General features: G+C 45.2%; 1 protein-coding gene across 1 annotated transcript; it reads right to left on the bottom strand.

Annotated features, from left to right (window-relative positions):
* Positions 1-1,933: 1,933 nt before the first annotated feature.
* Positions 1,934-18,203, bottom strand: CHRNA1 (cholinergic receptor nicotinic alpha 1 subunit). The gene is given in 9 exon segments (NM_001003144.2): positions 1,934-2,065; positions 2,389-2,628; positions 3,745-3,968; positions 6,859-7,096; positions 7,606-7,801; positions 10,284-10,393; positions 12,087-12,131; positions 12,234-12,379; positions 18,157-18,203. Coding segments are annotated over 9 exon segments (1,374 nt in total). The 5' UTR covers positions 18,200-18,203.
* Positions 18,204-18,562: the final 359 nt, after the last annotated feature.

The raw sequence follows: 18,562 nt of genomic DNA on the forward strand, positions 1-18,562 counted from the left end.
TGGCAGACACTCAACCACTGAGCCACCCAGGCATCCCATCTTTTTTGGCGTCTAACTGTGGTAAACATATGTATATAATGTGACACGTTTTTACCATTATTTTCATTCTTTATTTCTAATTGTGTCAAAATATGCTTAAAATTTACCATCTTAACCATTTTTAAGTGTACAATTCAGTGGCATTAAGTACATTCACAATGGCGTGCAACTGTTGCCACTGTCTGTTCCAGAACTTTCCCATCATCCCAATCTGAAATTCTAACCATTGATCAATAACCCACCCCTCCCCCTAAAACCCTGGCAATCTCTATTCTACTTTCTCTCTCTATGGATTTGCTTTTTCTAGGTACCCCATTTAAGTGGAATCATGGGATTTGTCCTTTTGCGTCTGGCTTATTTCATCAAGCATGTCTTCAAGGTCGGTCCAAATTGTAATATACATCAGGATTTCGTTCCTCTTTAAGGCTGAATTATACTCCATAGTATGTATATACTGCTTTTCCACTGATGGACACTCTGGTTGTTTCTGAAACCTTTTAGTATCATAAATAATGCTGCTGTGAACATTGGCATACAAGGGTGTGTTCAAGTCCCTGCTTTCACTTCTGGTGGGTTATCTCCCTAGGAGTAGTTACTGGATCGTATGACAATTCTTTGAGTGTTTTGAGGAACCACCAAACTGTTTTCCCTTGACTTTACTCTAAAACGAAGGCACTGTGCCCTGCCATGGGTGTGTGCTTGAGAATTCCTTGGAGAAGCAGCTTGAAGCCACCTGGGTTCTGAGAGGCCACCTAGAGCCCAGGGCCACCCCCTTTCCACTTCTGGAGTGAACTATGTTGTGGCTGGGAAGTGGCTATGAAGAAAAATCATTTTCTCTCCTGTTCACTTGTCTGGAATTTTAGAAATGGTGGTGATATGTGCATACATTTCTGATTTCACTGATAGAACTAAAACCCCAAACATGACTGCCTGAGGACTGGGGAGGGGAAAGGCCAGGAGGTTTAACTGGGAAGGCAGAAAGTGCTTGACACTAAGACTGAAGCTCTCAGAACCCAGAGCAGAGCTAGGGTTGGCCTAGGTCAGGTGGGAAGGGGCCACAGGAGCTAGTGAACAGATGAGCTGACCCAGCCGTGAGCTGCTTTGAATCCACATTTGGTCTGGTTTCAACTCTCAGTTCTTCTACTTGCTAGCTTGGGCAATGAGCTTCAGCTTCTCAAGTGCAGTTGCCTCACTTGTAAAATGGGGACAGCATGAAAAGTCAGGAGGATGGAATAAAACCACATTTGTGAGATGATTCTCACAGTGCCTGGCCCTCACACTCAGTATAGCTCAGGAAACTAGCTGGCTATGTTCCTCAAGTCCTGAGCATCACACTGAGGTGCTGTGTTAGACTGGGAAGCCCTTCCCTCACCTCCCAGTTCTAGAAATCTGCTTTAAAGTTTGGGGTTTTGATGCAGTTTGCATCTTGGTGGCTGTTCTAGAACTTACCTCTTGCCTTTCTAAAGTTTCTCTCTGAATGAAATGCTTTATCTTTTGGGGACTGGCAGATGGGCTTACTTGTAGGTGCAAAACTGACTTTTAAGCAAAGGGTACATTCTTTGCTTTAAAAACTTAAAAAAAAAAAGCATACCAATAGAAAACCTGTTATTCTGGTTATTCTGGGCAAAACTCTTCCAGATGCCTTTGGAAATGAATAGTTCCTGTTAGTGATCTATTTCATTTACTAAAACGGGCTCATTCTCCAGGCAGACAGAGCAGGATTGAAGGAGAAGCAACGTGCAAATACTTGAGGCCATAAACTTATGTAAATATAAGTCATTGGCATTAATCGTAAATACAGAAAATTAATGTCTGGTAAGTGAGCTTGTATCAAAGAAGACAGATCTTTCTGTCCTCCCCGCCTTTCTCTGCTCTGTGCGGTGCTCAGCTCTGCTCATCCTTGCTGATTTAATTCAATGAGCCGACCTGCAAACACAGCCAGGGTTCCAATGATACAGACGAGCATGAAGACTCCAAGGAGGATGTGGTCCATCACCATTGCAACATACTTCCATTCCTCAGCCGCCTGGGAGAGAGAAAAGTGTTAGAATTTCCTAAAGGCGGTCATTCGACACACAGTGTTCATGTTATGCATCGTCTATGGCCCATTCAACTGTAGATCTCAAAGCCCTTGACATCCCTTGGCTGGCATTGTGATCTTTATTTTCCAAAAGATGGTTCACAATGGGATGGCTCAGCGGCTTAGAGCTAGATGGTCCCTGATGCACATCACAGGTCAGCAGCAGCCTCTTGCATGCCAGCCTACCCATCAAGACAAACCCGCCCATCCGTGGTCAAGTGTTTGATCATCTAAACCTGGAGGTGTGGGTTTCAAACCATAGAACTTACATTATTGGACTCCTGGTCTGACTTCATCGTCTCTGCGATGTATTTGACTCCTTCAATGGCACTTTTTACCTCGGGATGTTTGATCAGGGGAGAGTGGAAACCCATGGGTGGAGGCCCTGGCTTCCCAGAAATGTCAGAAATGTCAATGTCTTCCGTAAAAATCTTTTTGTCTTGTTTTTCTCTGGATGGTCTTTTCATTGTGGAGAAGAACATGATATTTGGGATAGTGTCGATAAAAACCTAACATAAAAAAGAAATCCATGCATGAGAATTACTGCCAGCAGGGCAAGTATCAGACTCTAACTTTGAACTTAGCAGTGTGACTTTGGACAAGTCATTCGGCTTCTCTGGGCCTTAGCCTCTTTGTCTTTAAAATAAAAGGACTACACGAGATTTTCTCAAAGATTCCTGCAGGCATACCCTGTGGCCTGTCAAATGACTATAGTTAATAGAGATGATTCTGTAATGTGAGCAGTTCGCCACTGGAGAGAGCCTGCGTGCAGCTATTGGACTCCATGAGAAGCCAGTGAGGCTGGAGCTTCCAGCCCTCCTGTAGGTACCGGCTTCTTTCAAAGCCATGTGTTAGCAGGACAGTATGATTAAAGAAAAGGTCTTCCTGGCTAAAAGAATATATAAGGGTCCGGCCTCCTTAACAGCTACACTGTTTTCTTCTATTTCTTGTTCCTGAAGAAATGCAACATAGGGGTTGCCAGGGGTCCTAAGAGTCTCTATAGATGCAGGGCCTGATTATCTTCCCCACAGGATACGTTGCAAGCAGCAGTGTCTCTGTCAATTCATGACAAAGCTTTTGCATTCCACAGAAAAGACCGTGGACGTTAGCGTCTCTGTGAAGTTTTATTTAAAAAACTGGCATATTTGAAATGTTAACACATTTTAAATTTCAATAATGTAAATATTTGAGACCAAGTCCCTTACCCAAACTCACTTTTTGACAATTTCTTGTCAAGCACCCCCTCCATCTCTAGCCCTTATTCTATTCTCGGCAGATGATTTTCCCCGCAAAATATAAGCAGTCTGTTCAGAGATTGGAAGACATACGAACAGAAATCTCAAGAATTTCACAGCATCTGAAGAAAAAGTGATTTATTCACTTTCTCTCATCGAAGAGATTATTTAAGCTTGAATTTGAAGGGGGCTGGTAATTCTGTTTTTCTTCTGTGTCTGGAGAGATTACGAGTTATTTATCCCTAGAAAGAGGCTAAAGGAAGTTCCTTCCAGAAATCCCCTAAAAATCCCCAGAAAGGACTCTCAGGTCCTAAGTACCCACGAGTGTTAGCCAGAATTCCACGGGCCGCGTTCTGGAGGGCGAGACTTTGCAGGGCCTCGCTCACTCACCTTGCGTACCCAGTCGGGCATGACGTGGGTGCTGGGGGAGCGGTGGTGTGTGTTGATGACGATGACGGTGATGATGATGGACGCGATGACAAACACCATGGTGAACAGCATGTACTTCCCAATCAAGGGCACGGCGCTGGAGGTGGAAGGGATCAGCTCCACGATGACCAGGAGGAACACGGTTAGAGACAGCAGGACAGAGATGCTTAGAGTCATCTTCTCTCCTGGGCAAAATGAGGAAGAGATACAAGCGTGCGTTTGTTATGGGCTGACTCATGGGCTGAATCGTCGTACCCTCCAGTTTTATCTGTGGAAGCCCTCAGTCTCAGCACCTCAGTGACTGCATTTGGAGACGAGGCCTTTAAAGAGGTTATTAAGTCAAAATGAGCTCGTTAGGGAGGGCCCTGATCCAGTAAGACTGGTGTCCTTCTAGGAAGAAGAGATTAGGACACAGACACACACGGAGGAAAGACCAGGTGAAGACACAGGGAGAAAGCAGCCATCTGCAAGCCAAGGAGAGAAGCCTCAGAGGAAGCCAAACCTGCTGACATCTTGACTTCTAGAACTGTGTGGAAATAGATTCCTGTTGCCTAAGCCACCCAGTCGGGGTACTGTGTTATGGCAGCTCTAGCAAACTCATGTACCACAGAACCCAAGGGTGAGAGCAATGTGGCCCACATGATGCTGGGGAAATCTCTTAAGCAGAATTTGGTCCTATGAGACCGTAAGGACCGTTAAGTGTGCTGACAATGGCACACTTGGCATTTCTCATTAGAGGCTGCCCAGCAGTTAGTGATCTACCCTTGATATTCCAGAATTCTGTTGCTTGGAAGAACTCAGGAACCAAGTGCACCAAGCTGAGTGACAAGCTAGACTCCAGGTGGCAGTTTTTCCATCTACAGCAGAATGTCATAAACCTTCCAAAACTGAACCTGACCTACTTGGTACCCACCAGTGGATGGGCGACCCAGAAGTAGGCGTGTCATTTTGTCATTAGGAAAGGAAGGTACAGGATCAAAAACAATGAACTACTTAGTTTTTCAAATTCATCTAAGAGGGTAATTTGGGATTTCCCTGCCCCAAGATATTTTCACCAGGCCATATACTTTCAGGGGAACAACTCCCTGTTGAGTTGTTGGTAGGGTCTTGGTGTGGCAAGCAAAGAGGGAGGAGCTAAATAGCACTGGAGTATTTTTGTGGGGACTGACCACCTTAGATGCAGTTGTTGTTGTTGTTGTTAAAGATTTTATTTATTTATTCATGAGAGACACAGAGAGGCAGACACACAGGCAGAGGGAGAAGGCTCCCTGCAGGGAGCCCGATGTGGAACTCGATCCCAGGACTCCAGGATCATGACCTGAGCCAAAGGCAGACACTCAACCACTGAGCCAACCAGGTGCCCCATTAAAGAGCCTTTGGAAGGGACTTTCCTGGGGCTGATCTTGCCGTTCACTTTGGGAAACCCTTGGGTTGCCCTATTCTCCTCCCATACTGGATGCTTCCAGATGCTAGGAGTATCTACAGGATACAGAGTGGATGCAAACAAGAAATAATCAATTCTACCCAATGAGGAGAAGTCTACCTAGTGGGTAGGAAAGTTTTTAAAAGTGAAAAAAAAGGGCAGAATTATAAATATGAAATATTGATCAAGTTATACCAAATTTCTCAATTAATAATAATAAGAGCTAGCATTTATCAAGCATTCCCACTGTTCTAAATGCTTTTTAAGCCTAAACCATTTCACATTTACAGAAACTCTGATTGGTTTCCATATTACCCTGCCTGGCATTTTCTCTCTTCACTTTAAGAAGTTTCATTTGATTAGAAAGTCAAAAAACAAAGATTGTGTTTGTGATCATTTGTTTAAAGATAAATACAATTGTAAGTACAACATGCATTCTGTGGGGCAAATTCTTTTTTTTTTAAGATTGTATTTATTTATTTAAGTAATCTCTATACCCAATATGGGGCTTGAACTCACAACCCTGAGATCGAGAATTGCATGTTTTACTGATTGAGCCAGACGGGCACCCCTTGTGGGGCAAATTCTCTCTTATTCTCTACTGTGGCCCTGCCACATAATAATTGTTCAGCAAATATGTTGAGTGAGTGAGCGCATATGAATCTTTTTTCCTTTTTCCTTGTTAGAAAGTTGGACTTGGGGGACACCTGGGTGGCTCAGCAGTTGAACGCCTGCCTTCAGCCCAGGGCCTGATCCTGGAGTCCTGGGATCGAGTCTCGCATTGGGCTTCCTGCATGGAGCCTGCTTCTCCCTCTGCCTGTGTCTCTGCCTCTTTCTCTCTGTATCTCATGAATAAATAAATGAAATCTTTAAAAAAAAAGTTGGGCTTGTGTCTGTGTTTATCATTTTGATATAATTGTTACCTGTCATAAGTTTGATGACTGTTGGGACCACCTTTCTTTGTCCCTACTTGTCTGCCCTAAATTGTTTATGAGCAGTGCCTTCAAGCAGGTACTCGTGCCCCCTTTTCCCCTTTGCTGTGGATTGTTGGTCTTCGATGAAATTATGTCACAGATGTGATTACCGGGTAGGAGGTAGGGAAGTTGCCCGGGCTGATATGTGAGAGAGAATTGCCACTTGGGAAGTATGGTCTCGTGGATAAAGATACTGCCATCTGGAAAACAGACATGCAGAAGCTATTTTCAAGTGTCAAGCAGTGGGCAAAAGAGGCAAGACTTGGATTCATCAGCATATAGCAAGTGGTGTCATAGCGGGAGTGACCTGTGACCCAAGCCTTACCCGGCACGTTTCTGGGCACACCATAAGTATTCAGCAAGTAAGTACTGGTGGTTATGCACTTTAACTCGACTGCGCTGTGTGTGTGCGCCTCCAGGGTCACGTCCACCTGTGCCCACCCTTGTAGACTGCTCCAGCTGTGAGCGCTACGCATGGTGACTCACCACTGAACGTGGCCACTCAGGAAGTGCATCCTCCCAGTGGTGATGATTTGGGCCTGTCCACCTGTATTTGTTTATTAGCCCATGATTATTTATGGCTTCCCCCAAAACAGCAGCATGGGATGTGTCAGCGGCGGCAGCAGCGTCTACACCCCAGCGGCATCCACAAATAGCGGCCACGGCATCTACACCCACCTGAGTCCGTAGGGAGGTAGAACACCAGGCCGGTTAAGAAGGAGAAGAGCAGGCAGGGAATGATGACGTTGACGATGAAGTAGAGAGGCAGGCGCTGCATGACGAAGTGGTAGGTGATGTCCAGGTAGGGGGTGGAGGGGCAGCAGGCATAAAACACCCAGTGCTTCCAGCCCCGGGACTCCTTGATCACCCACTCTCCACTTTCCATGAAGTTGCTCAGGTCGGGCTGGTCACTTTCCTGAGAAGATGAAATGAAACTTTGAAAAGCTGTGTCACCCTGAGGAGGGCTGGGTTTCACTCTCAGCTGCACTAGAGCAACGGAGTCCAGTGCCATCACATATCCAGGAAGGAACCCAGGAGGATCTCTTCCAATTTTGGGTCTTAGAGTCTTTTTCTATAAGATAAGAGGAGTTTGGACTACTGGGATCCTCCACGTTGACTGCACATTCAAGTCACGTGGGAGCTTGACAACATATCCGTGCTTTAGTCCCACCCCAGACTGATGAAGCCAAAATTCCTGGGACTGAGCCGGGGTATAGGAATTTCTGTAAGCTCCCAGGTGTTCCCATGCGCACCCATCAATTGAGAACCGCTGAATTAAAAAAAAAAAAAGAGAGAGAGAACCGCTGAATTAGATGATCCCCAAAGTTCTAACTGGTGCTGAGAGCCTGCGACTCTGGAGGGACAGAGTTGGACACCTGGATTACGCTTCCACATCCAGCCTCATCAAGTGAGGTTGGCACCTACCGGGTTAATGGCCACCACCGAGCCGTCATAGGTCCAGGTGCCCAGCTTCATGCTGCAGTTCTGTTCATCAAAGGGAAAGTGGGTGACAATGATCTCACAGTAGCTTTTGAAGATGGCCGGAGGTGTCCATGTGATGTGGCCCGTGTAGTCCAGGAGCACTTTGGTGAACTTGACAATGGCAAAGTCACCATCTGCACTGCAATTGGGATCAAAGAGGAACATGACTCTAAGTGACGGATGAGCCTTCGGTTCTGCTTGGGGATGTTAGCAGGAGACAGCTGTTAATTATTCAGGTGCTAATTATAGATGCTTTCATTCGTGCAGTGTCACTTTTTATTCATGGCAGCATTTCCCAAATTTGTCTGATAATCACTGGGGTGTTTGTTTAAAATATAGATTTCTGAGCACCATCTAAGCACTAAATTGGAATATCTGGGGAAGAACCTGGGAATCTACAGTTTTAAAGAAATAACAGGTAACACTATATACCAGATGTGTTTTTCCCAGTTCTCAGTAGTATTTGTAGTGTTGATCTCCATCTATCCCTTCCCCAATATACTTGGAAAGTTAATTGGGAAAAAAACCAGGAATTTTTAATAAAAACACGTCCAGTGGCTCATGACTATGGTAAAGAGATAAAGAAGGGTTCTGTTTTCTTTTTCAGAAATATCTAGAACTCAGGGTGGAGACACAAACTCAGATGCCTCCAGGGCCAGGCAGCTGAGGAAGGTGTGAGGGGTGAGGGGAGAGCCTTCTCTCCTCTCAGGAGGGCACCACTCAGCTTTGCAGTGGTGTCCTCTTGTGAGTGAAGGCCTAATACTGCCAGATACTTGGTTTCTTCCTCGGAAGCTGGAAATCTAGGTTTTTTAAAAATCCAAAATATCCATGTTTGTGAATAGGGATTTTTCTAGAGAGACAAAACTCCAGAGTTTAATGTGATATTTTTCAATTATCAGATGTTGGCACTAAGTTTCATTTTAAAAATCCACCATAGGGATCCCTGGGTGGCGCTGCGGTTTAGCGCCTGCCTTTGGCCCAGGGCGCGATCCTGGAGACCCGGGATCGAATCCCACATCGGGCTCCCGGTGCATGGAGCCTGCTTCTCCCTCTGCCTGTCTCTGCCTCTCTCTCTCCCTGTGACTATCATAAATAAATTAAAAATTTTTTTTAAAAATCCACCATAGTAGAAGGGCACCTAGGTGGCTCAGTCAGTTAAGCACTGCCTTTGGCTCAGGTCATGACCCTAGGATCCTGGGATCGAGCCCCATGTGTTTGGGCTCCCCACTCAGCAAGGAGCCTGCTTCTCCCTCTCCTTCTGACCACCCCCCCCCCCCCCGCTTGTGCGCTCTCCCTCTCTCGCTCTCAAATAAATAAAATCTTTTTCAAATTTAAAAATAAATAAATAATCTACCGTGGTAGATAATAAAAAATAACAAGCCACTTGTGCAGGCCATATTCGGTGGGCAGTCCACTTGACTCCAAACAGCCTGTGTCTTGGAGCCTTGGCCAAAGGTATTAGAATAGATGCTGAACAGGTGGGTGGGGTCTGCCCTGGGGGACTTTCAGGGACATATGGCATATATTGGTGCCTCACTTCATAATTCAAGAGATTTTCTTCCCACTGATTTTTCCCTGGGACAGAGGTGAGGCTCTATCCAAAAAACTGGTTTTAAACCTTCTCAAAAGAGCCCCAAAGAGCAGAGGGCCACAGGATCATCTAGATCTGTCTCTATAAGCAAGCAAAACACGGTTCTCTCCACACCAGGGTGTTTCTAAGGGAGCTTGTCAAGAGGACCTGAGGATTTTAATTGCTTCTCTTAGATTCTTACTGAAAGAGAAACTTAACACAAGACACTCTGCTCTCTCAGCGTATTTGTCCAAAAAGGTTACACAAATGATTGGTTAATTTGACTCAAGCTTGAATCGCAGGTATACTTGGGAAATATGTAGTAGAAAATCAGTGTAGGAGGGACGGCCTTAAAGGGTGTCATTTCCATTCCCAAGCCCTTGCCGCCCTCCCTGGTCATTCTGCTAGAAGGCGCAGCCTGCTTGGACCGACCGACACCCGCTGTAGAATGTCAGACTGCAAATCCTCTAGGCCGACGGCCGATGCTCCTCCCTGGGAAGGATGCTCTTTGAAATGAACATTCCCTGACAAATGAAGGGCATATGATAATGAACCTGTCATTAAACCAGAGTGTCTTGAATCACATTATAATTTCACAACATGCAGTCTGTCACGGAGCCCAGTGGATGGGCTACGCAGGCATCCCAGGCCATCAGCAGCACACGATGTCTTGGGATGCCGTGAGGCTGTGATGGATAACAACCCCGGGAGGTTCAGACCTATTGGTAGGAAGGACATTTAATTCCAAGGAACTCAATTATATGAATTTGGGTTCCTTGGATAGTTGCCATACACCCTTCAGGAGCTCTCGGGGATTAAATGTCCCCCACCCCACAGCCCCGATTCAATTTGGCTCTGATAATTGTTTCTATTCATAACACGAGACACCATATGGCACCCCTAGCATGTCAACTTGGCTCTTGGTTTTTAAGGGTTATTTAATGTGAACGCTGGTGAGAAGCATACTGAGAGTGGCAGCCCTTCCGATAGGGCACTTGGGCTCCACCTGCCCCAGGAATGTCCCCCTCCGCAGCCTGTGTGCTTTGCTTACTTGTTATAGAGAACGAGGTCTGGGCGCCAGATCTTTTCCGAGGGAATGTGAATTTTTTTCACGCCACCATAGTCCTCTGGATTCCATTTTAGGTTGTAATCCACCCATTGCTAGAAATGAAGATATTTCACTAATAAAAAGAGCTTAAAAAACATTTTAAAAAAATCTAAGGTTATCAAGGGGCACCTGGGTGGCTTAGTCAGTTGGGTGTCCGACTTTTGATTTTGGTTCACATCATGATGGGATGTTGCCCTGGGTTGGCGCAGAGTCTGCTTGAGACTTTCTCCCTCTTGCTCTGCCCCTCCTCCCTGCTCTCGCTCGCTCGCTCTCACTCTCTCTCTAAGATACATAAAACTTTCAGAAATAAATAAAATCTAAAGTTATCAAGAGTCCTGATGGGTATGATAGTTCAGATATTGACAAAAATTGTGCTCCAGTAAAAAAGATTTGATTCAGAATTCAGCTTAACTAAAGCTTTACTTTAATAAATGATAACAGCCAACACTCCTATAGTACTGACTCCATGCAGGCACTGTTCTGAACATTTTACATATATTCATGATTTAGTCTTCACAACAATCCTATGAGAGAAGAGTGATTATTGACCCCATTTTACAGATGGGAAAACAAAGTACCCCAGGTTATGCCCCTGGGTGGTGGCACATCTTGCCATGTCACACTACCCACCACTGCCCATAGGAGAATGACCCTATTGTGAACATTTCCCTCAAGGAGGCAATGTCATCTTTTAAAAATATTCTATTTTCTGGCAGCCCTGGTGGCTCAGCGGTTTAGCGCCGCCTTCAGCCCAGGGCGTGATCCTAGAGACCCGGGATCGAGTCCCACGTCGGACTCCCTGCATGGAGCCTGCTTCTCCCTCTGCCTGTGTCTCTGCCCCTCTCTCTGTGTTTGTCATAAATGAATAAAAAATCTTTTTAAAAAATTCTATTTTCTCCTACATTATAAAAATAATGTGTGTCCAGTGCAGCACATTCAGATGACACAAGGTCACGAACTAAACCGTCTCCCCCCAAATTTGTATATTGAAGTCCTAATCCCCAGGACCTCAGAATATAACTTTACTTGGAGACAGGGTCTTGATCAAGGTAATTAGGTTAAAATTAGGTCATTGAGGGACACCTGGGTGGCTCAGTGGTTGAGAGTCTGCCTTTGGCTCAGGGCATGATCCTGGAGTCCCGGGATCGAGTCCCACATCGGGCTCCCTGCATGGGGCCTGCTTCTCCCTCTGCCTGTGTCTCTGCCTCTCTCTCTCTCTCTCTCTGTCTCTCATGAATAAATAAGTAAAATCTTTAAAAAAAATTAGGTCATTGAGGTAGGCCCTCATCCAACATGAGTCATGTCCCTAAAGAAGGTGACATTTGAAGACACACACATTCAGGAAGAATGCCATGCGAACGTGACTTTGGCCAACTATATGCAAAGAAGGAAAGCCTGCAGCAGATTCCCCCTCACAACCCTCAGAAGGAACCAGTCCTGCCAGTACCTTGATTCTGGACTTCTGGCCCCAAGAAGTGCAAGAAGATAAAGTTCTTTATCTGTGGCTTTGTTTGCGATAGCCTAGCGAACTAACACGCACAAAGCACAAAGTAAAACACACACACACACACACACACACACACACACACAGATACCAGCAAATATGACCCATAATCCCATGACATGGAAATATTTACTTCCATCATGTTGGTATGCATCCCCGTTACCCAGATTGATCCCCTCTGGGCCCAGGTTACATTCCAGACTGAATACAGATGACATCAATGCACTTATCTAGCTCCATACCTGTTTCAGCCGCACATTGGTTGTCACAATCTGATTGACTTCATCCTGAAAAAAGATAAGACCCCATATTTAGGGGTAAGGAGGGGAGCAGAGGGGAGGGTGCTCTAGGGTGAGAGGCGTGGGGAGCCCCGAGGGCTGCTGTCTCACCACGTTGATGAGCTGTATCAGCTGCAGGCCCACGGTGACCTCCACGGCCTGGCGGTGGTCTTCCACTGGCCGAACCACACTGTTGTAATCTTCAAATAGCTTTGCCACCAGGCGGGTCTCATGTTCAGAGCCCACGACGACGCCAGCTGGGACAGCAAATGACACACATGCTGTCAGATTCCGCTCCCCACCCTCCACAAACCCTGACATGAGTAATGGAGGCGTGACCAGCTAATGGAAGGCACGCAGGCCCCCGTGTTGAAGGGCTCCCAGTGCAGCTTTTCTGGTTCTAAGTTCCTTTCCAGTCGCAGCTGCTGGTGTGGTCCCTTCCCAGTGGGTGTGCCAGATTATCATGACACTTGTGCTTTGAACAGATGACATTCCTTAATACAGCTGCTGGTGGAATCAGGTTTGCTCGGTGCACACACACAAGGAGAGGAGTCCACACAAAAGCCAGTCTCCGTATTTCAGAGTCTAGTCTTGGGGTAATGAAATCTCCGGTTGGCTGGCCTCAGCTCTCACAATGCTCTGAACAGCCAAAAATTGATGCCGGTTCATACCCACTAGGATGGCAAGAATTCACAAAATCAAAAAACAGTAAATATTGGTGAGATTCTGGGGCCCTCATGTGTTGCTGGTGAGAATGTGAAACGGTGCAGCCGCTGTGGGAGACAGGTTGGCACACGGCTTCCATGCGGGGTGATCATCTGACCTAGCGATCCCACTCCCAGGAGTATCCCCCAAAGGACTGTCCACACGGAAACTTGTTCACCCGTGTTCACGGAAGCACTGTCCGTAAGAGCTAAAAAAGATCGAGACGATCCGAATGTCCATCAGCAGATAATGGATGGGCAAATTGTGGCATATCCGTGCAGTGGGTATTACCCATAAAAATGAATGAAGTTTTGATTTATGCTACAATGTGGATGAGCCCTGAGAACATATGCCAAGTGAGAGAAATCAAACACAAAGGGGCACATATTGGAGGATTCCACTTATATGAAATAGTCAGAATAGGTAAATCCATAGAGATAGCAGATTAGTCATTAGCAGGGACTGAGGGAACAGGGAGGGGGGTAACTGTTACTGGGTACATGGGTACGGGTTTCCTTTTGGGCTGATGAAAATGTTCTGGAATTAGATAGCAGTGATGGTCGCATAACATTGTGAATGTACTTAATGCCACTGAATCATACACTTTAAAATGGTAATTTTAGGGACGCCCGGGTGGCTCAGCGGTTGAGTGTCTGCCTTCGGCTCAAGGCATAATCCCAGGGTCCTTGGATCGAGTCCCATATTAGGCTCCCTAAATGGAGCCTGCTTCTCCCTCTGTCTGTGTCTCTGCTTCTCTGTGTGTGTGTGCCTCTTGTGAATAAATAAATCTTTTTAAAAATGCTGATTTTAGGGCAGCCTGGGTGGCTCAGCAGTTTAGTGCCGCTTGCAGCCCCAGGTGTGATCCTGGAGACCTGGGATCGAGTCCCATGTCGGGCTCCCTGCATGGAGCCTGCTTCTCCCTCTGCCTGTGTCTCTGCTTCTCTCTCTCTGTGTGTGTCTCTATGAATAAATAAATAAAATCTTTAAAAAAAATAAAAATAATAAAAATAAAATAAAAATGCTGATTTTACGTAACGTATATTTTACCACAGCAAATTCGATATAATGTGTATTTTTCTGTAATTAAAAAAATAAAGTCACTGCTGGTGAGTATACATCCATGTTAAATGAGCATAGAGTAAAAACCATGTGCTTTTCTGACCTGGATCTGGGGCTACTATCTGGAGCATGAGTGACTCCTAGGAATCTTTACTGCATTTCCCTTCAGGATGGTGAGCAATGTCACCTACTCCTCTTAGACCCCACCGCCCTTTTATGTCTAGTGTTACACGGTTCTCATCAGCCTCTGGTGAGGCAGGCAGACCTGCATTCTCACCTGAGATCTGAGAGGCTGGAAGACGTCTCCAAGGTCCCGTGGCTAGGGCAGAGCTTGGAGGGAGCCCTGTCCTTTCGCTCTGTGCTCCTGCACTAACTCGAGATAACCAAGAGTGTGTTGTGGGCTGTCCTGGAAACTGCACAACTGCGCCTAGCATTATTCCCATGAGAAAAAGCGTTCCAAATTCCAACAAATGCCTTATGAAGGATCTTTGTAACTCAAGCCTTACGCGGATTGGGGATTGCCTGTTCGGGGTTAGGAGAGGAAGCAGACACACGATCCAGTTGCCCTAATGCATGTAACCAGATCTCCCCTTTCCGCAGGTTATTGCTGAAGCCACCATACCTTCTCCTCCAGCCAAGACAACTTTAAAAATGGAATGAGTGAGATGCTTTCCTTTTTTCCCCTGTAGTGTGAGTCTATTGCCTCTAAGACAGGTTATTATTTTTCTCCTTTATTTTATTTTATTTTATTTTTTTTTTAATTTTTCTCCTTGAATCCTAAGTGTGAGAGTTGGTCAACAAAATAAGTAAAAAGTAATTACTTTTCCTGTTTTTATTAATTAAGGAAAATAATTAGCATATCCAACTTAACGTAGCAGACGCTCTTCTGTGTGCTTTATATGTACTATTTTCAATCCTCATAACTGGGTGGGGTAGGTACTGTTCTTGTCCTCACTTTGCAGAGGAGGAAATTGGCCCATAGAGAAGTTGAGTGAGTTGTCCAGATTTCATAAATGGTGGAGCCAGGATTCAAGCCCAGAGCTCTTGCTCTCAGCCGTTATTTCTCATCCAGAATTTTGGATCATCTTGAAGTTACCAGTGTTGTGCAATGAGTTGAAACATTTTCATCCTCACAAAGAAATGTGTATTTTGTTGGTCGAGCTTCACTGATGGCCCTGTATGTGTATTATTCTATGGAATCCTTATAATAATTCTACAAGATAAGTCTTTACCGCTAGTTTTCAAGTGAGAAAACTGATATTTGGACAGTTGCTTGTGTTCATGGTTCCCAGCTATTTGGAGGTGGGACTCTAAATGCAGGCAGTCTGACCCCAGGTCTGTGCTCTTTCCTACCTCCCTCAAGATAAATGTATCATTTCCATCTGGATTTTTGAGACTTTCAGTATTTAGATGTCTTCATTATGACCTTCTGGGACTCTATGCATGTAATCCCTGACCTAACCTACCTCATTTCTAGTTTCCCAAGCTTTTTGAACCCAAAAGCATCCATGCGCAGCAGTTACTCATAACATCTCGCCCAAACCACCTGCATTTGATGACACTTCAAGGGGCCATGTTGTTCAAAGATCCAGTTTTTGCTGTCACCCTATTGAGCCCCTGGGACAGGGCAATCCTCTGTCCTCCACACCTGTCCGCCCTAGGCCCTTCCTGGCCCAGGGTGGGGGGCAGGGTACTGGCCTGGGTCACCAAGTGCCTTGGCCACTGAGTTTGAAACTATTGCTTTGACACTGCCTGGGCTGCTTATTTTTAAGTAACTGTTTATTTCCTGTTAACAGGAAGAACATACTAGAGAGCATCAGATAGAGCAGATGGCCCACACTATGAAGCAGGGAAACTGTGCAGGCCAACTCTGGTCCACCAGGGAGAAAGGGAGGACTGGGGAGACAGGCCTTCCATTCCAACGACATTCACGACATTCACGTCTTCTCTCTCAGGCTCACTAATAGCAAGGGAGATTGCTCCTTCCCTAAGGCATTTCTAAGGAATTTCTGGAGAAGTCTCCATTTCTTAGATTGGATTCATTGGTGGTGTTTGGGGTTTTTTTGTTTTGTTTTTGTTTTCTTCCTCTTTGGGGGGAGGAAAAAGGACAAAGGGCAGAGTGAGAGAAAACATACAGGACTTGAGGTCAGAATTCTTTGATTCAAAAAAAAAAATAAATAAATAAAGAATTCTTTGATTCTGTCCTCAGCTCCAATGTGGTCTGGAAAGTTGGACCAATTCTCCATGGAGTCAATGAATCACAGTAAATACTTTCTTAAAGACAGGGTGTAAACTGATAAACGTACAGACAAATAAAAATGTCAAAGTCTTTCTTTTCAGCGAGATCATATGGGTAATCTTGATTCAGGTGGTGGTAACGTTAATTCACTCATCGAGCATTTATTGAGCTTTTACTGTATACAAAGCATTGCTTTAAGAGCTTTGAGATATTCAGAGGTGAATCTGATATGGATCCTGTCTTTCTACCCCATGGAAATTGACATTTGTCATTTACATAAATAGCTAGGAACAAGCTGGAAAGTAATATGGCAGTGCGATCCTTAGGATTCCAGAGATGGAAAGAGAAGAAAAGGTTGTAATGAAAGGTGGTGTGTGAGTAGAACAGAGGTCATTATATGGTAAGCTAGCATAAGAAAAAGTGTCCTTGATGTGAATGAGAATTTTGACCACAAAGAACTGATTCTAACTAGGGGAACCCAGCCACAGTTTCACAGTGTTCTTTCTGTACCATACTGGTTCGATTTGCACTTTTATGGAGGAACAGCCTGCTGGATTGGGCAAAAAGAATTTTATGTTTACCAGTCACTTTGGGTCATTCTTACCTCAAACTGGTGCTGTATCTCTTGCTACTTTTGGCAATTCCAGGCTGTTTTCTGACTAGGCACGTAATAAACCGAGTCTCCCACTGATCACATTCCACCATTTATAAACTAAGTAACCTCAGGCAGGTCATGTCTTTCAGCCTCGGTTTCTCTGTAATAACAAATCAAAGTTGTGCGACTGCCTCATCAGCTCAAAATTTCTGTGATCCTCTATGTGAATAGATTCCAGGAAACTCTAGGTTTGATCTAGATACATCTCACATACCTATTTAGATAGGTAAACATGTGTTTTCCAGAGGTCTTTGGTGTCCTAAGAGATTGCTTAAGGATTTTTATGTGTAAGTATATCACTGAAGAATTCTCATTGAGTGTAATGTCTGCAGGTGCATGTGTATGTAGACACACACGTGCATGTGCTCACACACGCATGCATATACACACACGTAGACACACACGCATTCTTGCACACACACTACCACCACCAGGCCAGTTTGGGTTGGCTCAAGTCCAAATCCCACAGGCTGTAATTTATCTGAGCTTAGATTATTTCCCTGAACTCTGCTCTTGAAAAACATTAATAATAAAGCTCTTTACCTTTTTTGCCCAGAAGGCCTGTGTTTGTGTCAGAGCAATATTAGAGAAATCACAGAATGTCAGCCGCCTTGTTTCTCAGGTGGGATGATATCACCAGTAAACTTTTATATGAAGCAATCAGCAAACATCTCCTACTTCCCCCTACCGGAAGTTTGGGATTAAGGATTGCATTTCAGCTGCTGTGTTGTAACACATTCCAGAGGGGAATGCAGGTCAAGGGCTGTGCAAGGTTTTATAGTTTCAATTCAAACCCAAACCCACATGGAGTAAAACAGTAGGCAGAAGTGCATTCATACGAACTTTTTTTTTAAGCTTCAGAAGTTAAAAAAAAATGACCAAATATTTCATCTCTTATGGAAAGAGTTTAGTTGCAATTATTCATAGGTTTCTCTCTCTGGCACATGTAGCTGTCAATCAGTCCTCTTCATGATCAGAAATCTCCCAGAGCAGCAAAAGGACTTGTTCACCATATTGTCTGTAATTAAAAGATGCCACTCTGAGTCCCTATAGTTGTTCAAATATGAAAACCGCTCTGGGAGGGTGGAAGGGGTGCTGAGTCTGATCAGCTGGGTGAGTCGATGCCAGGCACTGATGGAGGCAGAGATCTTCATGTCCACTTTATAGACTTTGACCCGGCAGCTCCTATTTTAATGGGATAACACCAACTAGCAATCTTTATCCACAAACTGAATCAAGCCAGCAGGAGTGAAAAACCGACAGAGGAGCCTCGGGCTGATACAGCCCTGCCATTCTGTGTTCCCATCAAAGAAGCAAGAAACTGGCCTGGGGACTTCTGATGCTTCACTGGAGAGCCCCTCAGCCCTGGCACTTACCTGAGCAGAGCCCAAGCAGCAGGAGGAGCGGCCAGGGCTCCATGGGCCGTGGACGCCGGTGTGGACTGGGGTCAGAGCGGTGGCTTGTGCTGCTTGCAGGCACTCTCTGGCTGGAAGCTTGGCTGCTGGAGGGTTTGGAAAGTGAGTCGACTCAGTGGAGCTATTGTTTTACACCACCTGTTTGTGGCAGTGACAGCTGGGCTGCCCAGGGCCTTGGAGCCCAGGGAGTTGCTGAGGGCTAACAGTGTTACAGGGTGCCTCACTTTACATGATTGCTATACCCTTGACGCGTTGAGTGTGAACCGCATTGTGTTTTAAATGCACCATGAGTTAGATTTAATAATAATAAAAAAAAACAACCAAACCTATAGTAGGGAATGGATTGTTTTAAATAGTGAGCAACCCC

Source organism: Canis lupus, chromosome 36 (assembly GCF_011100685.1).
Source record: "Canis lupus familiaris isolate Mischka breed German Shepherd chromosome 36, alternate assembly UU_Cfam_GSD_1.0, whole genome shotgun sequence".
Taxonomy (NCBI): domain Eukaryota; kingdom Metazoa; phylum Chordata; class Mammalia; order Carnivora; family Canidae; genus Canis; species Canis lupus.